Here is a 23,543-nt window from a genome sequence, read left to right on the forward strand (position 1 = left end):
GGAGAACGTTCTGGCTGGCCTGCTGGAATGGTTGTGGAAGGAGAATGAGTGATGGTTGACGAGCTCACGTGAGGGATATAACTTGGCAGGATAGATAGCTGAGGCAGTTGAAACATAAAGCTCCTGGTGGGACAAAGAAGGAAGCCAGAAGTTACGTACTGCTAGTTTTCATGCTCAGGAGTTAGCGTCAAATAAGTTGCCCAGTGGTTCGCGTTATGCAAGACGAAGGTGGAGTTGTTCAGAATTGTGTCATATTGCTCAAGAATAGTGATTCCCACGACAGGTGCATCTTATTTCACACGCTTTTCCAACCCCTTAGTATATAGACCAGTGTAGTGTTCCTGAGTTCATTCCGGAGTTTCCTAATTGTCTAGAGGGGGGGTTCCTCTTGTATATCCACTTGGCAGAGGCTCGGTTCATCTCGCGACGGGCTAGATGGTTAGGGTGTACGTCGACGTCCGCGTTCAGCAAGCAGTAGTGACCTTGGCCCAGCCAGTTGAGTGTAAGTAGCGCGCAAACATGGCCGAACAGCAGCAGCGGGACTCGCTGTGTCCGCGTCTGATCGACTACCTGGCGATCGTCGGAGCCCGCACCACACACATGTCCCGCTCGGGGACGGGAAGCGCGGGCGGGGCGGCCGTAGTTGGTGGCAGCTCCGGTAACCAGTCGTCCGTACAGGTGGGTCGTCGCGCCGCACGTCGTCGAACCGGGGGCTTTGGGACACAATGATGGGTGTGCTTTCCCTTTCCAGCTGCCGGAACTGCTGCGCCGCTATCCACCGATGGACCACGACGACTTCCCGTTGCCGCTCGACATGGTGTACTTCTGCCAGCCGGAGGGATGCGTCAGCGTTGGGTCGCGGCGTACCGGCGCCGCCATCCGCGACACCACCTCGTTCGTGTTCACGCTCACCGACAAGGACTCGGGTAAGACGCGGTACGGTATCTGCGTCAACTTTTACCGCCCGATCGAGAAGTCGCAGGGACCGAGGGGCGGTGCCGGCGCCGGTGGGGGCCGCGGGCTGGCCGGAGCGGGAAGCGGAGGCGGTAAGCAGCAGGCCAACTCGTCACTGCGGCGCGAGTCGTGGCGCAAGAGCATGGAGAAGAGCTCGGACTCGGCGTTCTCGAGCGACTACCGGAGCAGCAACATCGCGCCGAGCGACTCCTCCGACCGGGACTGTCCGAGCCGGCGCGACTCCGATCCGCCGAACCACCAGCACCAGCCGTCGCTGCTGGGCGTGGGCGGGCCGTCGGCGGCCGACTCGGAGTCGGGCGGCAGCCACTCGCCGTCACCCCGCGCCTCCCGCAAGCGCTCGAAGGTGCGCAACCACTCGCTGACCTCGCTCTGCATCCTGTCGCACCATCCGTTCCTGTCGATCTTCCGCGAGTGCCTGTTTATCCTGAAGCGGCTCATCGATGCCTGCAACGACTCGTGCAGCCCGAAGCGCACCGGCTCGGGGACGGGGATGGGGGCGGCGGCGGCGACCACCGCTGCCCGCCAGGCGGTGCGGGACAGCGTGTGGAACGTGCTGACCAACCAGGCGTCCGAGGCGACGAGCGCCGTCGTGCTGCACGACGTGCAGGAGATCGAGACCTGGATCTTGCGGCTGTTGTCCGCGCCGGTGCCGGTGCCCGGGTCGACGCGCGTCGAGGTGGACGTGCTGTCCGGGGCACTCTACCAGCCGCTCGTCTTCGCGCTGCCCGACCACACGCGCTTCACGCTGGTCGACTTCCCGCTGCACCTGCCGCTCGAGCTGCTCGGCGTGGAGACGTGCCTGAAGGTGCTGACGCTCATCCTGCTCGAGCACAAGCTCATCATACAGTCGCGCGACTACAACGCGCTCTCGATGTCGGTGATGGCGTTCGTGCACCTGATCTATCCGCTCGAGTACATGTTCCCCGTCATACCGCTGCTGCCGACCTGCATGGGCAGCGCCGAGCAGCTGCTGCTCGCACCGACGCCTTACATCATCGGGCTTCCCGCGACCTTCCTGATGTACAAGAAAAACTTCCGGTAAGTCCCAGCGGTGGTGTCTGTGTACCAGACCCGGCTCTAACTTGCGCTTCCTCCTCCCGCCAGGTTGCCGGATGACATTTGGCTGGTGGATCTCGACTCGAACAAGCTAACGCCGGCGTCCGGCGACATGGAACCGGTACCGATGCTGCCCGAACCGGAGGGCGGTATCCTCAAGAATCACCTCAAACAGGTAACGCATCCATATCGCGCACATTCCCTTCCATTTGTACAACTAGTTGAGACTTGATGTCTGTATGGATACAAACACTATCCACTGTTGGTAAAGATCGGGCGTATTTGGTAACAAATACGTTGTTGCTTCAGATGTTGAGGACTTGTTCATTGTTGAAGCTTCCGTTCCATGTGTGCTATGTTACAGTATCTAGCAAACGCACCATGAGAGTTCCTTATTGACGAAGTACACTACAACTCAGACCTACGGAGTTGTCGGGAAGGGGTGCCAAATTCCATCACATGCAGATTGGGATCCATTCTGGCTTGTAGAAGTTCCTTTCCTGAGCCGCTCTTCCGTCCGTGACGTCTATTACCCAAAGTTTCAAAACTCAAACTGAAACTCCAGAAAGTTACTAACTAGCGTCGTAGTGTTGAAGTGCAGAATAACTACTATCGTCCAAAGAATCAAAAGTTTTCAAACAATACATTAACGTTCAAACGTCAAACGACTAGGAATCTTTTCCCCAAACAAGCTGATGTCCTGACGCTCGGAGGGACTATTTGCTTCCACGTTGTTGCGTCATGCTGTATTCTCGAAGCAGTTCATCGCCCCCCCAGAATGGTGTTATTCAGGAACGAATGTCAATGACAGGGTTGGAATTCGGTGTGGGTTGGCATTGTTTTTTTTTTTTGTGGTAGATTAAATATCATCGTCCAATTAACACCTCTCCGTCTTGGGGACGTAATTATGTCTGCTAATGTTTGTTATCATAACCCATGACTGTTTGTTTCTCGCTTTTGCTCGCAGGCGCTGAGCTCGATGACGTCGGGAACGCTGTCGTCGTCGTCGGCGGCCATATCCACGCCATCCGTACCGAAGGCGGGCAATGGTAGAGAGAGCTTTGCTGCCAACACGGCCAACGCCACCACGGGCCTGGCGCTGCAGGCTCCAGCGCCGTCGGGCGCCGGATCGAATCACCACCATTCCGCACCCGGAGCGCCCGGAGCGGGATCGTCGCAGCAGCTGAGTCCGGTGGGTGGAGCACCACCGGCGCCGTCGGCCAGCCCGAACCCGCTGATCTTCGGCGCCGACGTGGACTCGGTGGACGTGGCGACGCGGGTCGCCATGGTGCGCTTCTTCAACTCGCAGAACACGCTCGCCAACTTCACCGAGCACACGCGCATCCTGCGCCTCTACCCGCGCCCCGTCGTCGCCTTTCAGATCAACAGCTTCCTGCGGTCGCGGCCCCGCACCTCCGCCTTCCTCAACCGGTTCGCGCGCACGCAGGCCGTCGAGTGGCTGGCCGAGTGGTCGCTCACGCCCTCGAACGTGGCGTTCCTGCGCGTGCAGACGGGCGTCCTCGACCCGGCGCAGGTCGGCGACAAGCCGAAGTGGTACTCGCACACGCTCAACCCGATCCGGTTCCCGGTGTGGGACGACGGCAGCTCGCTGAACGTGGCGCTGAAGCGGATGCTGCGCCTCGAGAGCCAGCCGACGGACGAGAGCGGCTCGGACTCGGAGGGCGCCGACAGCACCAGCTCCAGCTACTCGTCGCTCAGCGACTTCGTGTCGGAGATCGTGTCGTCGGACCTGTCGCCCAGCCTGCACGAGGTGTACGCCAACCAGCACCACCACCAGCACCATCACCACGTCGCACCGAAGAACCTGTCCTCCAACCTGGACCCGCGGCTAGTCTACCGGCCGCCCAGCTCGTTGCGCTTCCCGGAGGGCATGCGACCGCCGAACGCGAAGGAGCTGGTCGACACGGACGCCCACGACTCCGGCGGTTCCACCTCGTCGAGCCAATCGGATCTCAGCTCGCCCAGCTTCAACCGCGACTCGGAGTTCGAGTTCAACCCGAAGACGCGCAACGAGGTGCACCTGGTGGTGAAGCCGGAGCGCGAGCACGGCAGCTTCGAGAACGAGTCCGACTCCAACTCCACCACCACGCCCAAGACGATCGTGTCGAAGGACAGCGGCGGGTCGCTCGAGGCAGCGACCAAGCCGGGCCGGGTGGCCGGCAAGCTGAGCAAGATCCCGCCACCGATCTCGCCCAACTACGGGCGCCAGCAGAGCGGAGCGAACCTGCTCGCACGCACCTCCAGCTCCGGCTCGACTGGCTCCGGCAGCCATCCGCCATCGCTCGGCTCGGCCGGTTCGCAGCGCCAGAGCTCGCAGGGCTCGCTGTTCGAGGTGCTGACGACGCAGGCAAAGGAACTGGTAAGGGAAACGACTCGCCAGAGCAGCCAGGACGGGCTGCTGGCGCAGATGGACAAGGTAAGCACGCACCGCTCGCGGCCACTTTCCGCCATTCCTCCTCCCACTCCCGTCGTGTGTCCGTGTGTTTGTTTACACTTCTCTTCCAGGATATGATTTACCCTTGACCTTCTCTCTACCATCAGCTCTCTAACTCTAACGACATGTTTTTTTCCACCTTCTTTCACCCTCTTTCTGTTGCACGCTCCTCGCCTTCCCCCCTCGTCCCCGTTGTCTGTTTACTTCAACACCAACCAAACACAATACTATCCCCAACATCCGTTTGTGGAATGTTCAGTTGAAAGTGCAGGCCAAGGAGATAGAAGAAGATCTCAAGATTCTAGCTCCCCTCGAGCAGGTGTGTTTCGTTCACGTTCGGTTTTGTTATACTTTCTTAGCATGGGTTTTTTTTTGTTACGCTTGCTTTGGTACCGGGTTTCGTTTTCGTTTCTCGCGCACTAATCTTGCCTACTTCGGTGCACTAATCTTGCCTACTGTCTCTAATCCATTGCGTGCGTGTGTGTGTTTGTGGGTTGCGCGGTGCTTTGCTCTTCTACCTTTGCACTCTGCAGCTGACCCTTCAGGCGAAGAAGGCGGCCGAGGAGGCGTCCAAGCAGGCACTGGAGGCGTCCAAGCAGGCGGCAGGTGTCAGCAAGAATACCATCGAGGACCTGACGTATGTCGGCAAGTCCACCATCGGCGATCTGACCAAGTCGGCCAAGGAGGTCGCGGCCAAGAAGGGGCTGCTGCAGCAGGGTAGCGCAGGTGGTGGTGGTGGTGGTGGTGGGGGTGGGGGCGCTGGTGGTAGCCACCAGCAGTCGCTCAGCTCGCCGACGGCGAACACGGTCGCTACCACCAACCAGTCGCTGTTCTCGTCCATCACCAGCGACTTCAATGGGATCGCACAATCCACGTCGTCCATGTTCTCCGATTTATTCGGGAGCAAGCAGAAGACCCAGCAGCAGCAGCAGCATAATCACCATCCACACCATCAGCAGCAGCAGCAGCATCAGCAGCATCAGCAACATCACCAGCAGGCCCAGCAACAGGCCCATCAGCAGCAGGGTGGTATATTGCAGCAGCAGCAGCAGAAGATGAAGGAGAAGCTGTCGTTCGATCCGTTCCCGGGGCGGAAGGGTCTGGTCGAGCGCAATCCACTGATCAAACACTCGGGACCCAAGCAGACGAAGGAGGAGATGCAGCGGATACAGAACGCGGAGCGTTCGTCCAGCAACTCGGAGAACCAGGGCTTCCTGAAGGATCTCGTCAACCAGGTGCTAGCGGGCGAGGGCGTCGGCTGGCTCAAGCTGAATCGGCTGAAGAAGCTGATGGAGGACGAATCGTACCGCATGCTGGTGCTGGGCAAGCTGAACCGCACTCTAGAGCGCAAGATAGGCCCGGACGACCACATAGACGATGTGGTATGTACTAACGCAGGTCTGTCTGTCGCACCTGCAGACTCCTGAAATGGTTTTTTCCCTCCTCCCACAGTGCATATCGAAGGCGGTCTACAAGGGAACCCTCAAGTGTCTGATTGCCATCACCCACGGGCTGGAGCACACGGTCAGCAACTTCGGGCTGGGTGGAATGGCGTCCGTGTTCCAGATGATGGAGATCGCCCATACGCACTACTGGAGCAAGGAGCTAGTCGAGGGTGCCGGCTCCGATATGTCCGCCAGTCTCCTCTCGAGCCAGGTACAGTACCTACCAGCTGCTACGTCGACGTATTGATTGAGCCTTAACGTTCGCTTGTCCCCGCAGAGTGTCAGTCCGCTCGGGAGTCGGGAAAACCTTCGGTCGCCCCAGAGCCCCTCGGAGCTGTCGGAGTGGATGCTCGGAGGGTCGCGCAAGAGCTCGAGCGCTACCACCGACCACCTGTCGCGCCACCCGTCGGAGAACGAGCACGAGAACCAGACGACGTCGGAGATGTTCAAGGATATGCTGTCACTCAAGCGGAATGTGCTGTTCAACAAGCTGACATCGTTCGAGTCAGAGGTAGGTATCGAGCCAACAGGGGCTCGCCTGGTCCACTATCGCTGTCGAACTGCATCTAATTAGTTAGTGTGTTCTTTGCCTGTCCCCGGCTCTACCAGCCGGGTTTGTTCTGTTTTGTTTCTTCACTGAGAAGTGGGATGTCCTTGTTGTGGAACCCCGGGAGTAGGCCGGAACTAGAACCTAGCGAGTTGAACTCCCGGTGTATGTGTACTTGTTTCTGCTCTATCCCTTTGCGATGCCACCTTGCCGTGGGATGCGATCATTCTGTCAACAAGTCTCGGGCAATTATGGTACCCTGCGAAATCACACTGTCGCAACCTAACCTCACTCTTACGGTGGCAGAGCACCGCCATTCACCTCATTTCTATGTACCATAATACCCTAGAATTGCGTTTGTCTGTGTGTATGTGTGTGTATGCTTGTGTGAGTATGTGTGAAAGTGCGTGTTCGTGTTAGTTGGTTGAACTACTTCTTCGCTTCATGTTAAACTTAAACCTCCCTTCCCCGTATCACCAACTCCTGCGACGTCAAGTAGTACTACTCTGCAGATTCTGCTCTCAAATTGTTTCTATTACATATGTTTGTGTGTATACGCTTGAAATCTGTGTTTCCCATGCTTCTACACCACACAGGGTAGCATTGCGATGCAAGATTCATCTGGTACACTATCAGTCGCTAGTGACGTTTTGCCGCAACAGCAACCCTGTGACTTTTTGGCCGCCTCTATCTCGTGCCGCTCGACGGTGTCGGACACCGAGTACGAAAAGGTAAGTATCTCAACCCGCGCGACCGGTTGAGACATCCACATCCTCCTCACTTTCCTCACCGTTCACCCCACCCCCCGTTTCCGTTTCCGTACGTGTTTCGAAGTGGTGTGTCTTGTCGTCGGTTTTTGCATGTGTTACTCTCTCTCTCTCTCTCTATATCTCTCTAACATCGGGTTTTGATTTCCTGTTCCTCACTTCATATTCATACACACGTACTCAGCCGATCCGAATGGGACCGATGTATGTTTGAATCGCTGTACGCCTCTTTCCTCTTGCAGTTTCCTAAGAGTTCGACGCTGAAGGACGCGAAGAAAATGGCGGGCGGGATCTTTTCCGGCAAGTCGTCGCTGAGTGCCGGCTTCCGGTACACCGGTGGCAGCCTCATCCCGTCGTCCGGCTCGCCGTCGCCGGACGCACCGCGCGTGTACCTGTTCGAGGGGCTGCTCGGCAAGGAGCGGTCGGGCATCTGGGACCAGATGCAGTTCTGGGAGGATGCGTTCCTGGACGCGGTCAGCCAGGAGCGGGACATGATCGGCATGGATCAGGGTCCGGGCGAGATGATGGAGCGCTACAAGGCGCTGTCGGACTCGGAGCGCAAGCGGCTCGAGCACGACGAGGACCGGCTGCTGTCGACGATGCTCTACAACCTGACCGCCATCCTGGTGATGCTGAACGTGCACAAGCTGGAGATCAAGAAGAAGGTTCGCCGGCTGCTCGGCAAGAGCCACATCGGCTTCATCTACTCGCAGGAGGTGAACCTGCTGCTCGACCAGATCAACAATCTGGTAAGATGATCTTATATCCGCGTACGGTACCTCTGTTCCTAAATGCTTTGGACTAACCTAAAACTGTCGCGCTCTATTTCTGCAGCACGGTAACGACATCGATCTGAAGCCGCTCGGATCGCGGTTGCTGCATCGGCAGAGCTTCACGGTGCACCAGGGCGTGGATGCCAGCGGTTCGCTGCGCTTCATCGAGGTGCGGGACGACGGGCTGGTGCTGCGATCCGTCAACGGCAGCATCACCGAGCGCTGGTGGTTCGAGCGGCTCGTCAACATGACCTACTCACCCAAGACGAAGGTCCTCTGCCTCTGGCAGCGCAACGGTGGCCAGACGCAGCTGCACAAGTACTACACGCGCAAGGTAAGGGCGGCGAGACTGCCTGGGGGACTTCCGCGTTCTGCCATGACCAACGGCCACGGTTTGCTTTTGCGTTTGTTCTAGTGCAAGGAGCTGTACAACTGCATCAAGGAGTCGATGGAGCGGAGCGGTTGCGCCGGCCAGGCACCCGAGCTCGGCGGTGAGTTCCCGGTGCAGGACATGACCACCGGCGAGGGCGGCCTGCTGCAGGTGTGCCTCGAGGGTGTGGGCCTGTTGTTCGCCAACAGCAAGGTAAGCCCGGCGTGTTGCTCGCTCGCCTCCCCCCTTCCCCCCTCTCCTGTCATCTCGGTGTGTAACACATATATCCAGCGTATCTCTTGGTTAGCTTATCTACCTTTTCGTTTGACATCCATTCTGTGTCCCGTTCATGCGTCTCCAACTCAGTACTCTAACCACTAGCTGACCGACTGTTGCATCTCTACCGGTCGCACTCCGGGTTTCGGACCTCGCGTCTCGTTCTTCGTATCGTTTCTTACACGGATGTTCATAGTTTGAAGAGAAAAGAAAAATACCATTAGTGTACCATACCAATTCAATTCACCTGAAGCGACTCTGCACTCTAGCAGACCGAACCTCGTAGCCAAACTCCGTAGTAGTAGACCGAGGTTCGCTGCGACTAACTGGGCTGTTTTGTATCGGCTGGAGAATCGGTCTTCAACCCTATCCCAAACTACTGCTCCGGTCCATCGTTCCGTACATCCTTAGAGACTGTGTGAAGACCACAACCGGACTCTTGCCAAACTTTAGGACGAAGCAACTCTATCACAATTCATTCACATTCTTCCAAAACAAACCTGTTCCACGCAGTTTAAATTGGAACTGTTCGGTGGGCGACTCAAAAGTGTCCGTTCGCCGCCCTGTTTTGCGTTCCATGTTTTCCTCGCACACTACTCTTGTTGTGCTGTTTTTCCGACAGTTTGTTCCGGTGTTGGATTTTCATCTCACGAGGCCAACTGCTTGTAGCTGGCAGAAAGCACCACGTTTACTTCTTACGTTTTCGTTTACTTTTCACCTTGGTTTTGTATACTTTCATTTCTATTGTTTATGTTTAGACCAAGGACCCTCTCTCTCCCCTCACACTGTTTCTTTCTCTATCTTTCTCTCTCTCTGTTCGTCTGTCAACCTCTCGTTATTGTTGACAGTGGCTGGAAAGTGGGCAGTGATCAATAGGTCAGTAGGAAGAGAGTTAGAATAATGACCGACTTGTTGACTTGTTTACTTCGATAGTTTCCCTCTTTGTAGCAATCAGAAGGACTCTTTGCGTGACTATAAATTATTCGATTTAACGTCTTATTTTGCTTTAACAGACTTACTTTAGTATTTTTTCGTTATTTTGGTTTCTATTCGGTTTCTTCTTTTCAATTACTTTAAGGTACTCGGTTAACGCATGCCTTACTATGGTGTCTTATTATCTTTCACCTGAACAAAGTAGCGCAGCTGTGCGGGCATCTCGAAATCCTTCGGTAGTGGTTCAAGCCGAAACTATCGTTTATGCCAAGCCAGTTTATGTGCCATCCCCATTTCCCTTCAGCGTAGACGGATATTTACGTGAAGTATCGAGCATAGATCCGTTCAACTGTCAAGCTAATGATGCTGTATGACGAGAGGCGATAGCCAACACCGTGTGGCTTGTTCGTTTTACCGGTTTATCTCGAACGGCAACAAGCATCAAACCCAGTGCCGCCATAACGGCGGTGGCTAATGTATTCGTTCGTTTTCCATTTCCTTCCCTAGGACGTTTTAGATTTTCGATATGTTTTCCTTTTGGTTTTTGTTTTGCTCATTTATGTGCCTTCTTTTTCATTGGGTTTGCGTTCGTATATTTCTTCCCTCGTTTTTCTTTTTTATCTCTCTCTCTCTCTCTCTTTCCGTCTTTTTCTCTTTCTATCTCTTTCTCTCGCGCTCTTCGCATTGAGGGAAAATTGGTTTCGTTGTTTTCTATGAATTTGCAGTTATTTCTAAAAATACACATCTTTTCCAACGACTTGTTTTTCTGCTCACTCCTAGACATTGCCAAATCTTGTAGAAGCGATGGATGAATATATACATAGCTCTGAGTGTAATCTTTCCCAAGAACACTGCCTAGTCTAGCCAGTCTTTACCTTCCATGTTTACCTACTTGTGCATAGTAACTTTCCTTTTCCCTTTTTTTCTATACCAAACAGATCTGAGTAACAGGCAAGAGGAAGAAGAAAAACGAACTAGCAAAACAAAAGAGAAACAAACAAACAAAAGAAAAATCATGACGAAATTACAAATCGAAAGGCTTTTGAGATGGTCCTTGGGTGTGCGGGTAGTTTACGGTTTGAGTTTGAAAACGGCTTAGCTTTAGTTTGGGTGTTTTTTCCGTTTTCCATTTCCGTTTTTTGCTTGTTTCTTTCTCCCAGTTTCCGATTCGTTCGATGGTTTCGCTCTTCCGTTTGCTCTTCGGTTGTTTACATCTGTTTTCCTTCCGCCTACCCTTAACCTCCCCCCCCCACCAGCATCTTCGGTTGGCGACCATTTTATAAATTTTAAATTTTCCCCTAGCCAGTGCAGCCAGTGGTTGCTTGGTATGACAACGAGCAACCAATCGCTAGGAAAAGTATAGAGCATCACGTGCAGAAGCCCCGTTTCGTTTTTGTTTTTGTGCCAGGAGTAAATTTTTCGGAACCCGAAAAACGATTTAAAAAAAAACAAACCCCCTTAAAACCGTCCGTTCGGTAGTTCAGTTTTCCCGTATGCTTTCACGTCTCATCACATATGATTGTCCATATTTCGAAACCAGAGAAAATTTTACAAACAAAGCTCACTAATCATAATTTTCTTTCCTTTCTCTTTATTCCTCCTTTTTATCTGTCGAATCATCTGTTCTAATTTTGAATGACGAACAAAACAAAAAAAAAATAATAATAATAACAACTATCGATATTGAACCGATCGTCGTAAATTAATCAATCGTAAAAACAAACCCATTCGAACATAAAACACGTTGAAAACAAAAAAATCTGGATCATTTAACATTTACAATACTCATTTGCGGAAAGGACTTTGAGGTACAGTTACTTTTCTACTTTTTCTATTATGTATTAAAAACCGAGACATTTGTTACATCCAACTTGTCCACACTATTCACCCACAATGTACACGAAAGAAGATGTTTGAAGCAAAACAAACCAAAATAATACTAGAAACCAACCTAACCCCGAAAGTAGCCGTAAAAAAAACCGACATCCAACAGTAGTAGCCCATTTTCTGATTGTTGCTATATCTCTCTGTATATGTACGAAGTATCTTTTGCTTCCATTCACCCGATCAGTTGCTATTGTTCCGTTTCCATTCCCTCGGCCCCCGCCCGCTTCCCCGTCCATCCATCTCCGCTGCCCAATCCTTAATCACAAGCGCGGATCCACACTACACACACACGCACACACGCTCACCCTCATGATCGTTTGAGTGTTTTTCCGGGTTTTCCGTGGGTTCCCTACTTCCTACCGGATGTACTTTGTACTTCGTACCTCCTTTCGCTACACACTTCCCAGCTCCTCCTATGCGTGTGTGTGTGTGTGTGTGTGTGTGAGTGTGCGTGTGCTTGTATTCATCTGTTCGGTGCCGGGTGTATGGCGAAAGAACCGAATTTCCCCCTTGCCCCTCCCCGCTCCACTTAGCAGTAGAAACCCGCTGGAATAGCCAGTTAGGGGAAAGTAGGGCAATGTGAACCTGTGGGAGGATTTTGCAGAATCAACCACGACAGCTTGCCTTTTGCTCGTCGCTTGACGCGCTAGTTCCAAGTGCTGAGAGGTCAAAAAGGATTGATAAAACCATCTGTTTGGCAGCTTTGTTCTTGTTCCTCGCTAGCCGTCAGAGCCGTCGTATTGGAAGAGCTGCACAATCGGTCGGTAAACCAAGCGACAACGGAATGTCAGTTCTGTCCTTGCTTTTGTTAGCCTGTTTTAAATGAGATGAAAACGTGGAATTCTGTAAGCACGAAACCGATGCTGGTTTTCGTGCAATCTCTCCTTTATCCCCATGCAATGTGACAGATAAGCGTGCAACTGTAATTTTAAGATACGATAGAGTTATCAATTGAAGGGAGGCTTATTGTGCATTTCGCACGTACACAAGTTTAGTTTCAACAAACATCAATTTGTTACGAAACAAAGATTGTCGAAACAAAACAAAGCGTCTGTCAAAAGCTGCCCGGCGTCGGGGACCAGTTTAGACTCTACAGTTTTCACTTCTTATGTTCTTGTTTTGTTTTACTAAAGGTGTCACAATATCCAACCGTGAAAGGGGCGGGGTATTGTTCTTGAGCGGGTAACACAAAATGGTTTTTTCCATTCGCTTTGAGAGGGTACATATTGCCCCACCTTCTCCTACATGCTTCCACATGCTTCCACGGTCCTGCAAAGGCGTCACACTAACCACCACCACCACCACCATCACCAAGTGTGCCTTAGTTTTAGCATTTTCCTTCCCGATACCACCACCACCGCCCCTCCCCCTACACCCAACCTTAGATCATCCTCCAACGCGTTGTTGACGTTGAGCCACGTGATTTGATGCTGTATTCGTTTAGAAAGTAATATGCTATATTGGAAAAAAAAGACACACCTATGTTTTTCGTATCATATTTGAAGTAACATTGTATCGGGCTAGTGTTTATTGTTTCGAATCTTGTTTACTTCCCCATTTCCTTACTACACTTCTAGTGTTGCGTACAGTCGAGCTTCTATTAGCCTTTTTAGCCTAGTTATAAACCGGTCAACATGTTAGAGCTTTTCTTTTTTTCCCAAATTTTTATGTTCCCAACCTTAGGCCTTTTCGTTTACCGCATGCGTTCACCATTTTCGATTTTTTTTTCACTTCACCAGCGTCTTTGCAAACTAGGACTATTTTGGGTTTTGTTTTTGGTTTCGTTACCTCCCACCCTCCCCTACGCTTTTGTTTTTGTTTTCTACTTAGAAAACTCCACCTGTTGTAAATGGTTCAGTGATAATCACCCTTCGCTGCCACGGATGCCATTAGAAAGCCTGAATACTGTTTTATCCTTTTTGTAGCGTCATCATTTAAGTTTTCACTAATCTCTATCCTACGTAAAGTATGATTAGCCACAGTAAATACCTCCTTTTCAGTTGGTACCGACACGCGACGAACGAAAACCAAAACAATGAAGCTAGTAATTCATGCCCTCCAAAGCAGTACATTTTGTATTCTTTAGTTTGTCGTCGATTTTTATTGATCTTCCTTAAAAGAGAATGTGTTTCCGTTCCGTTTCCGTTCTCTCGCCTCTCTCTCTCTCTCTCACTCTCTATCTCTCTCTCTCTCACACACACTCTTGCTCCCGGTCGAGTAAATCGAAATGTCAATTAGTGCTTTACTGTGTTCTATTGTTTCCTTTTCGTTTCGTTTCGGTTTTAAACTTTTCCTTTAATGTATTACGAGAAGTCCTACCGTTACGGAGACCATCTCACAAGTTTATTTGTTTGTATGATACTCTTTTCGGAATGTTTTGAGCTTAAAAACTAAACGGACATATCATTTTCGTCACACAATTTTATCGATCGCTTGTGTTCAACTGAAAATGTTTTTTTTTAACTTTTTTTAATGGCCTTTTTATATACAACAGCACACAAGATACATTCATTCATACATACATACACACTAATATATAAAATCGTGATCGGCACGACTGTTACATGTAGTTGAAATCAAACAAAACAACAAACAAAAAGTTAATACCATATTACTAAGATACCAAAATTGGAAATTGCTGTTCTTATTTCTTTCACTCCCTTTCCCCTCCACAGACTCGTTTGGTTTTCTTCCCCTGAACAGTTTTCCCACCCTACAACCCCTTCCTTCCATGTGTAGGAAGCTTTCTTCTTTTAGTACTTGGTTCTGGGTTTTCCCCATATAGTTTTGTCATGTTTTCCTTCCTTCCTGTTTTACACCCACCTCACACAACACCTCCCCTCACTCTCCCTGTTCTTTTCCTCCCCGTTCCAAGTGTTTTGCGTTTTGGTTTTCGATTTACCATCCGTTCGGTTTTTTTGTTTTCTTCCATTTGCGTTCGTTTAGTGTCCGTGTTCGTCGTGACTAGTTTGCTTTTACCAATTAGACATAGCATTTAATAATAATCAAAAAAACAAAGCTACTGGTAACTAAGTTTTTGGTTTTTAGTAGTAGTGTTTGCTTATTTTTAGAGTAAAACGAAAAAAAAACCAGAAAAAAGCTCCCGCCGCTCGTCCGCCATTTTGTCCGTAGAACCCCGAGGCACCCGGGCGGAGTGGTTTGCGATGTAGGCGAGAAGGGAGTGTGTGGGAATAGCGTGGGTGACGGGAGGGAGGGCGGGGTGGGGGGTGGAGGGAGAGAGGCGGAAGGGTTTGGAGGGGCGTGGAATCCGAGCGCCCCCCTGTCCAGCAAAAAAGGGGTAAACAAGCAAGCAGTGGGCGGAAATAAAAAAAAACATGGCGACGAGTATGAGCAGCTGAAGTGGGCGAAGTATGGAGAGGAGAAATGCTTGCACCGAGTGTCCAGCCAATGCTTGCTTGTCTGCCCCATTTTCCCGCCCAGTTGACAAGGAGTAACAGTACTTAATCCAAAACCCCAAAACACGAACTGTCAGTTTTTGTGTGTATGTTTTCCGTAGCGCTTTTAGAGACGCACACCGCGTCACACACGAGAGATTTAGTGCAGCCTCCAAGCCACACACACACACACACACAACACACACATGCATACATACACACAAGCACACACACACCCAAACACAAAAGCATTCACGAACTCGCAGCAGAAGCCGAAGGGTTGGTAGTGCAACGTGGGTCTAATATAGCCTTTTCGTTCTTCTTGTTCCGGTGACCGCTTTTCCGGCTCGACGAAAATCCGTCCTTTCCCTGCAGTTCTTCATCCGGTTGAATCACATCCGGAAGTGCTTCACGCAGAAGGGTGGCGTTTTCATCCTGGAGGAGTACAGTAAGTAATCAAGCTGCGTATGAATCGGCTCCTCAGGAGCCTAACTCTCTCTCTCGCTCATCGATTTGTTTGTTTGTGTTTTCCTTTTCGCCCATAGATCCTAAAACGAGGCTCATCATTCAACGAAAGTATAAATCGGCAATGGTAAGGGCATAGGGTTAGGTCATATATTGGGAACAGCTGCACTGGGGAGGGTTTATCCATCACATTTGAGAACCTTCAGAACTGTCAGCACCCTATCATGATAACCTTTGGCCTAAGATAGATAGAACCGCAAGAAGGGTGGCCATCTTCGGGTTTTCCCTCGTTTAGCTCCAGTACGAGCTTATTCACCGTTTGCTCAACTCTTTGGGTTGCGCTTCAACACCATTGGCGCACGGTAGGCTCTGAATTGACTTATACAAGCTTCAGAGTCTCGAGCTTAACGCTGGTTACGCACTCGTAAGCCAGCTGTAAAGTCAATAAAGAGATGGAACGTGATTTGTTTGGAACTCTGCCATCTTTTCGAAGGCTGTACGATCTATTAGAGAATACTATTTGACTAGTCAGAGTGTCATACTAAGAAACAAACGTAGAATAGGTACCGGTTTAACTCCTAGCGTCCTACCGGATGATGACTAAGAACTTTATTTTATTTATTGAGGTATGACGGACGTTGCCGTATTGTATGACTAAGAACTTCATACGGCAATAATATATCTTACAACTTCACCTATCCACACAATTACTATCAGCCGAACGAGTTCCGTAGGTAGACGATCCCTTACGCCAAATAAAAATATGACTATCTGTCGTTTCGACTTGGACAGGTGTCAGAAGGCGGGCACAATTCGCTACCCAATAGTTTTCCTTGTGTTTAAGTCCGGTTCAGATGGCTTTAAATGAGTCGTCTTGACGCTGGTTTTGCTTCACCTGTAGCCCAAACTCGACAAGAAAGAGTTAAGGATAAGTTGTCAGAATCAAACCTGAGTGGAAAGCTCGGAAAGTGTTATGACCATGAATTACCAAAAAGCGAAGGCGTGCTGTCGCGTATTAGAATCGCTAGGTTCCAGCAGGTCAACACCCATCGTCAGTCCTATTCTGGGTCGAATCCCAAACAATAAACCCAGATTGGGCCCAATAGACGTTGGGTATAACTCAATGACTCAAGGCTGGAGAACGGAGGTTTACCTCCGAAGAAAGAAAGCTAGCCGGTGCTTGGTGTAGCCGCGGTGCATACTGGATAGAAGAGTGATGGGTGTTTGCGTAAGCACCGCATGCAGTAATGTTCATGTTGATTTAGCTTAACGACCGCCGTGCAAATACGCCACGCAATAGGTCACAGGCTACTACTCAGCCCCGCACAGTCGATGCGGGTGCGGTCAAACCAGTACTTGCAGTGTCTCGACTGCACTCGACACCGTTTCCGTTCCGTTCCTCTCGCCCCGATAAAATGGCAGAGGATGAGGATCGGTCGTCGTTGTTGATGTTTTTTTTTTTGTTGTTGCTTCGTTCGGTTTTGCGGCATCGCGTTTAACCTATGGCCGGTTCGCCAATCCGGTTTCGGCGCTCAATTAGCTCGTAAAACAATAGGCCTTAATAGGGAAGGTGCCCGGTGGCGGCACCGCTGTTGCGACACGTCCAAACGCTGCTGATGGGGCTGATTGCGCTCGTAACGTGACATAAGGCGATGGTGATTTATTGCATTTCCGCAACCGCCCGCCGAAAGATAAACCTGTCTTCGGTCTCCGGGCTTCCTGCTTGCTAGGCTGTTGTATACATTTGTCTCTCTCCCTCCCGCCCCCACGTCTCTCCGGTGCGTCCGTTCCAGGCCGATCAGATCTGCTACGCCGTGCTGTGCGTGTTCTCGTACATTGCCGCCGGGCAGGAGCAGCAAACGAAGCACCAGCACCATCACCACCAGCATGCCGGAACCGGAAAAGGTGCTCAGCAACAGCAGCAGCAGCAGCAGCAGCAGCAACAACAACATCCGCCTCAGAAGGTTCAGCAGACGCATCTGCCGCAGCAGAGCTCACCCAAGCTGAAGACGGTCGTGGGGAAGCCGCTCAGTCCGAAGCAACCGACGCAGCCCAATCCGAATCAACAACAGCAACATCCAACACAACAACAACAACAACAGCAACAACAACAACAACAGCAACCACCACAACAGTCTCCTCAATTGCAACAACAATTAAACCGGAAGAACTCGAGCACATCTCAGCAACAAACAACCGCTTCCTCCACCCCCTCCACCACCGATCCGGCCTCGGGCAAGGGGAAGGCGCCACCGACGATCCCGGCCCGGCCGCGTACCGCCGCCCCGCCCGCCCCCGGCAGCAGTCCGCCGGCGAGCAAGGCGCCGGTTCTGGCAGCCAGCGGCCGCGGACCCCCGCCGGCCATCCCGCCCCGCTCCAGCCTCTCGCAGCGCGCCGACTCGGTCAGCGTGCCGCCCGCCAACCAACAGCCCCTGCTGCGCCAGTACTCCGCCATCGAGCCGTCAACCCGCAACCCGCAGCCACCCACCAAGCCGTTCCCCTTCCGCTCGCTCCAATCGAAGCAGTCGACCGACGGGGCGGACCACAAATAGATACCAGCTTCCAGGATCCAGTAACACACACACACACTTACGTACATCGAAGGATGAAAGAATGAACCGAACGCAAGCGGATTATAGTGCGCTTCTCCGTCTTCAACTCCTCGAAGGTTGCGAACCTCTGACTTTTCTGTTTTTGGATTTCCATAGAGTCGAAACTTCAGTAACTCGTGTACTTTGATTTTTGCTAAGTAAAACAAACGATATTGGTGGGGAGCGAACTAATCTCGCGAGGGAAAACAATGTTGGGTGGACACTTTTGGATAAATTAATACAGTGTGCCCGAACAGATAAATAGATCTCGTCGGGTGCATTTCTTCTCTTCTTTTTAAGTCTCACATGAAGCTTTGGCCCTTTTGTTCCGCTTCCTGACAGTGTTGGAACACCGAAGCATATTTCTTTATTTCTAATGCTTTCTGGAAGTCAATTGTTCGTTCAAGAATTATTCAAATACGGTGGTTTTATAAATTTGCAATCCATAAGCAAAGTGTATCGCTTAGTTTGCAACTTGGAACATGAAGCACAGGGGATGCTGTCTCACTGTATGGTGTAAGCCAATACTTATAGCATTATCTGTAAACTCCCTCATATTTTGTCATGTAAACATTCTGTTTTTATGTTGGTTTTAAAATATTTTCCCGATTTGTTTGCTACTTCTACTGTTTGCCTGATGCGAGGAACACAATGATTTGACAATCAATCAGTTGCTAAATGGATTCACTTGCACCCCTTTTGGCCAGTCTTCTTTACGCCCCAAAGACACTTACTTTCCAACCCCAACAACATTCAAGTGATCTGTAAATTAATCGTACTTCAAACACTTCGGTGAAGGACGAACTGTTCGAAAAACAACCAAATGTATCTTAACTGTTACGGCGAAGTAGATAAAAGGTTTGAAGTAGGACTTCGTTGCATTTAAGTAGGAAAATAGGTAAACACAATTGATTGCTTTGATACTGGTGTCGAAATAACAACATCAAATAATCATTACGATAGAAAAAAAAAGTACAATTGATAGCAGCTCCAAATGAATAAAATAATCGACAAGAAGCTCCTCTGTTGACACCGACATTAAAGCTATGGGTAGATAATACAAAAAAAGGACCAAGAGACAGTCATCTTGTTTGGATTGGATTATTTCTACCAAACTAATAGTGAGATTCTGCTCGTTTGCTCTCTTCAAAATCAAATGTGTTTTTCTCTTAGCATCTTCGGTTTGTTTGTTTTGTTAGTTTTTCGAATTCTATTTGATTTCTTTTTTGCAAACACTTTGTTTAGCATCCGGTTAGCGAACTTAATTAGCGGGAGACGAATCAGACATATTATAATGTTGCATTTAGCGTACAAGCAAACAGTCCGAATGTGTGAAGCGAAAGCAAGCATAGAATTGATTGCAAAGCACCAGACTTTGCTTTAGGGGCCGTCGGGAAGCTTGTCTTTGCGCAACACGAACGGTGAGGAGGCGCACTATGATCCGTGTAAAACAATCCGATAAGAAAACAAATGGTGATCGCGATAGCAGGAGAATTTTTTATTTAACTTTCCGTGACATAATGTCGTTGTTGTTGTCGCCGTCGGACACCTTTCCCCCGCGCCAGGTTTGCCAGGTTTTCTTACTTTTCCCCTTCCCCAGAAAAGAACCTGACCAGACCTCCTCGTTTCGGTGTGTAATTATGTGTACATTTACTATTAGTACGTTGGTTGATGTTTAGCGAAGCTGCTAGGTGCGCGCACAGCTTATAATTTCCCCATTTCTTCTTCTTTTAGTTTCGTTGGCCCGTTTTGGATGGCTTTAGGCTTAGTAGACGGATTCGCTGTATAGAGTTTAAAGTTACGGTTTAGCGCAAACAAAAAAAAAAACAAAAAAACACCCAACAGTATGGGCAAATCCGGTGAAAACGAAACGGAAAAATCGAACAAAAATGGTGGACGCGTTCATTGTAAATAGAAGCCTGCTGGTTCCTCTCTTTCTCTCCTTCTCTTTCACCCTCCCTCCCTCAAACGCTTGACATCCTGTTTTTGTTTAGTTGCACCGCAAAGAAGCATATTCCGATTCCTTCCAGGAGAAAGTAAGCAAGCAAGAAAGCCCCCCCAAAATTCTTCTCTATCATAAATCCTTTATCACCCCTCCCTCCAACCAGCCACCGCCATCTCGCAACACACTTAGCCGAGTAGAAGAAGAACACAAGAGCAATATAATACCTTTGTTGAGCTAGCGTCGAAGTCGCGCGGAGTGACGTTCCAAATAATAAAGTCTTCAAACAAACAAACAAACAAAAAAAAAAAACAAAAAACGCATGCTAACCACGTACGTCGTGCTGCAAAGTGTACCGTTTTTTTTTTTCCTCTTCTCTTCTTGGTTTTCCTTTTCCCTGTTTTCGTAGAATGTTTGGGGGTTGGTTTTTCCCGTGGGATTTATTTTTAAATAAACGACCATTTTCGTGGAGCGTGGCCGACGATTTTCACGACGATTTTCATGAAGGAGTTCCGCCCACGGGAGGGGAAAGGGAGAGAGCAGTAGCGGGTGGCGCGAGGTAATTGATTGATTGTAAATTTATTGCAAACCCGGGCCAAAAAACCGGCGCTGCGAGTGCGCCTTGTGAACTGATGTAATATCGTTCGCGCCGGGCGTCGATTATTACCCAACGGTTTATGGCCGCACACACACACACACACACATTGGCATTTTACTTTCGTTTCGGCCTGCAGTGACCGACATTTCCACCGACCACCCTTTGCCATCGAGAACGCAGATCTTCTGCCGGGATCTGCGGTTTTCGGGGCGAATTAAGCTTAAAGCAGCGCATTGAAGTCTTTCCTTTGCGGGCAAGCGACGAACCCTCCCGCCGGGCAAATCGAAATCGTATGCGTTTGGAAGCAACGAAAGGGGGAAGGGACAGGGATGAGCAAGCGAAGCAAGCGAACCTAACCTAACCGAAACGTACTAGTTTATGGATCGCCAAGTTCCGTTTTCACGGCCAGTCTACGATTGCCACGCCGCGGTTAAGCACACCAACGCACACACACACACACCTAGTGAGATTCCTGCGCTGGTGGAATACGTGCCTGGTGTCGTCAAGTGTATCCGATAGCCGTGTTTGTCATGCCACACCATAAACCAATGTGGCAAAAGTTCGAAAAATAAAATTAAAAAATAACTTCAACCCGAAAGAAACCGATCCGCGGGGGTGGAGTGGGAAGGGCGGGGGGGGGGGGGGGGGGGTTCGTATCACAGTAGCCAATCATCACTAACCGCCTTTGGGGGGAGGGGGTGGGAGATACCCAGAGCAACTGACGACATTCCCGGATGGATGGAAGAACGCATCCGCGGTTTCGATGTAAGGATTGACTGTTTTCTTTTTTGTTTTCTACTCCTTCGTTCGTCGGATTTGCAAACGGATCCGTTGCGCTGCGAAACGTCACTCTATCAATCCCTTTTTATTTTATTTTTCACAAGCAACAAGGGTTTATTTTCTCTGCACAGGTTTTATTTTCAAAATATTATTTTAGTTGTATCTCCAATAGCTTTTTCCTGCTTTTCCCGTTAAGTTTTCTTTTGTTACTGATTCTACAAACATGTTTCTCCTTCTGTTGGTCGAAATGACTAGATTTTGGAGCCATGCATGCATATTTGTTCCCTTCTTAAAGCCAGAACGGTCGTAGTTTTGTCTTCCACGAATTTGATGTAAATTAAATATTGATTTGTTCGGTTAGATTAAGTGCGGAGAACTAAATAACCAATTATAAGTGCAAAAGTAACTACCGATTTTATGTATTCTCTCAGTGGTATACATACTTTGATCAAAGTTATGACAGATGTCCTTTGATATTACTAAACCATTGTTAGCTTTCACCTAAATCCTTGACAGAATATGTTTTTATCAATCTTCTTTTCATCTTGTATTTCCGTTTGACTTAATTTACGGGTCAACAGTAAAAGTCTGCATTGTTACCCTTTTTTAAATTGTGTAATAATATTAACTTTAAAATATGTAACGAAGTTATGGACAGTAACGGAAAGACGTGTAGAATTTATTTCTATTGAATGACATGGATACTATATACTAAAAAACATATATAAAAAGGATTGCAAGCTGTTTAAAAACATAAGTCCAATATTGGCCATAGATATAGAAACATTTAGAGCAATGGAAATGTGTGGAGGGCCTCAATTATCTAACTCGCACAGAGAGAAAGAGGCAAAACACGCTTTTATCGGAGGATTTTTGTTTTTTGTACGTTTCCCCGCAGATGTCGGGATGTTTGAGTTACCTAGATTAAAAAGCCGTGGAAAATGTCAGCGGAATGATGCAATGCGCTTGAAGTGGATGTAATCGGTTTTGATCGTCTTGGCACACACATCATTTGCCGACTGCTTGTCTTGAGGGTTGAACTTCACGCCTTCACGTCCATCTTGAGATTTATTTTATTTGTGCATCCGTTTCGTCGCTGTACAAGCCGCGCGTTAGCGGTGTTGGCGCCTTAGAGCAAGTTCCTAGCTCACGTAAGGCAGTGTCAGTTCGCTACTGGAGCGTACCGATTGCATAGCGGAAGTTAACGTATTTTTAGAATTAATTGAAGGGTTTCGCGGTTCATCACCAAATATGAAGACCAACTCGCTTTGCATGTAATCGCACTGCGTAGTTGCGGCATTCCGGTTCAATCCAGCCGATAGAACAAAGGCTAGGAGACACCCATTGCGCTTCCCACGCTAAGTCATCTTCTAACGAAAAACTGCAAAAATTAATTTTATTCTCCATGGACGATAATATTTTTCTCCAGAGATCTGTTTTATAAATCTACCGGAAATTTTGAATTATTCTTAACAACTTCGCGCCAAAAGCATCCTGTGCTGTCTTTGAACGCATCAGTTTGTATTTTGGTGATTTCACAAGGAATAACATCGTTGATCCCTGCGGTATTTGAAATTTTCTTCTAAGATTCGCTTTGATTTAAAAAGGAGACAATTCCGTTAAATTTTAAATTGGAACTTTGAAATTGAAACAAAAATAACTACGTCTATTTGCTTAGAACTTAGAGACGGTTGCGTTGTGCGGCCATCGGAGTTGCTCCCAGACTCCACGTTGATACAAAAAGACCTCCCCTCCTCCCTCCTCCCCCACCGTCACCCGGAAGCTGTCCCATGGCTTTAGAATGTCCGGAACGGATGAGTTTTGGGGCGAGAAATGAAATGTTCAAATGTTTGCCAACAACTAGTACCCTGCAAAATGTGTTTATGTGTGTACATTGTGTCTTGGTGTACCGAGTGCCCCCCCTCTGTACCTTCCCCCTGCAAACCAGCAATATCCGACGTTCTTCGGTGGTCGCGGTTTCCTTGATAAACCTCCCTCCTTCCCCCTCTTCAACTGTCTTGCGGTTCTGATGGGGTATTTTAATAACTTTTTAAAAACACACACCTGCCGTCCCCCCTCCCCACCATCAAGCTGAAGGTAGTATCTAAGGCCCAAGTAATGAACGGGTCCGTTGGTGGTGGACAGTGAGCCCCAGATGAACCTTGGCCGAGGTTGGTGGAGGATTTGCGGAGGAGGAGCTGATGGTGGGAGGGGTAGGGATAGGTGGATCATGCAGTTCAGGTGCGCAAAAAAAAAAAAAAAACAGCAAAAGCGAAACAAACTAAAAG

The 23,543-nt window shown here is 49.5% G+C and overlaps 1 protein-coding gene across 1 annotated transcript; it reads left to right on the forward strand.

Moving 5' to 3' along the window:
• Positions 1–519: 519 nt before the first annotated feature.
• LOC131268854 (MAP kinase-activating death domain protein) lies at positions 520–17,896 on the forward strand. Its single transcript, XM_058271138.1, has 15 exons — positions 520–678; positions 752–2,013; positions 2,080–2,206; positions 2,999–4,468; positions 4,746–4,805; positions 5,020–5,868; positions 5,939–6,142; positions 6,209–6,442; positions 7,075–7,209; positions 7,488–7,994; positions 8,080–8,352; positions 8,434–8,601; positions 15,255–15,327; positions 15,425–15,471; positions 17,138–17,896. The coding sequence occupies exons 1-15, from the start codon at positions 520–522 to the stop codon at positions 17,894–17,896; spliced, it is 6,327 nt and encodes a 2,108-aa protein (XP_058127121.1).
• The last annotated feature ends 5,647 nt before the right edge of the window (positions 17,897–23,543 follow it).

Source organism: Anopheles coustani, chromosome X (assembly GCF_943734705.1).
Source record: "Anopheles coustani chromosome X, idAnoCousDA_361_x.2, whole genome shotgun sequence".
Lineage (NCBI taxonomy): Eukaryota > Metazoa > Arthropoda > Insecta > Diptera > Culicidae > Anopheles > Anopheles coustani.

What these genes read in the sequence shown, in the direction of transcription:
- LOC131268854 (XM_058271138.1), top strand. Translation starts at nt 520, where the DNA reads ATGGCCGAACAGCAGCAGCGGGACTCGCTGTGTCCGCGTCTGATCGAC. An exon ending in TGCTGGCGCAGATGGACAAG is followed by an intron (nt 4,469 to 4,745) that starts GTAAGCACGCAC and finishes TGGAATGTTCAG; the next exon opens with TTGAAAGTGCAGGCCAAGGA. An exon ending in TGACATCGTTCGAGTCAGAG is followed by an intron (nt 6,443 to 7,074) that starts GTAGGTATCGAG and finishes TACACCACACAG; the next exon opens with GGTAGCATTGCGATGCAAGA.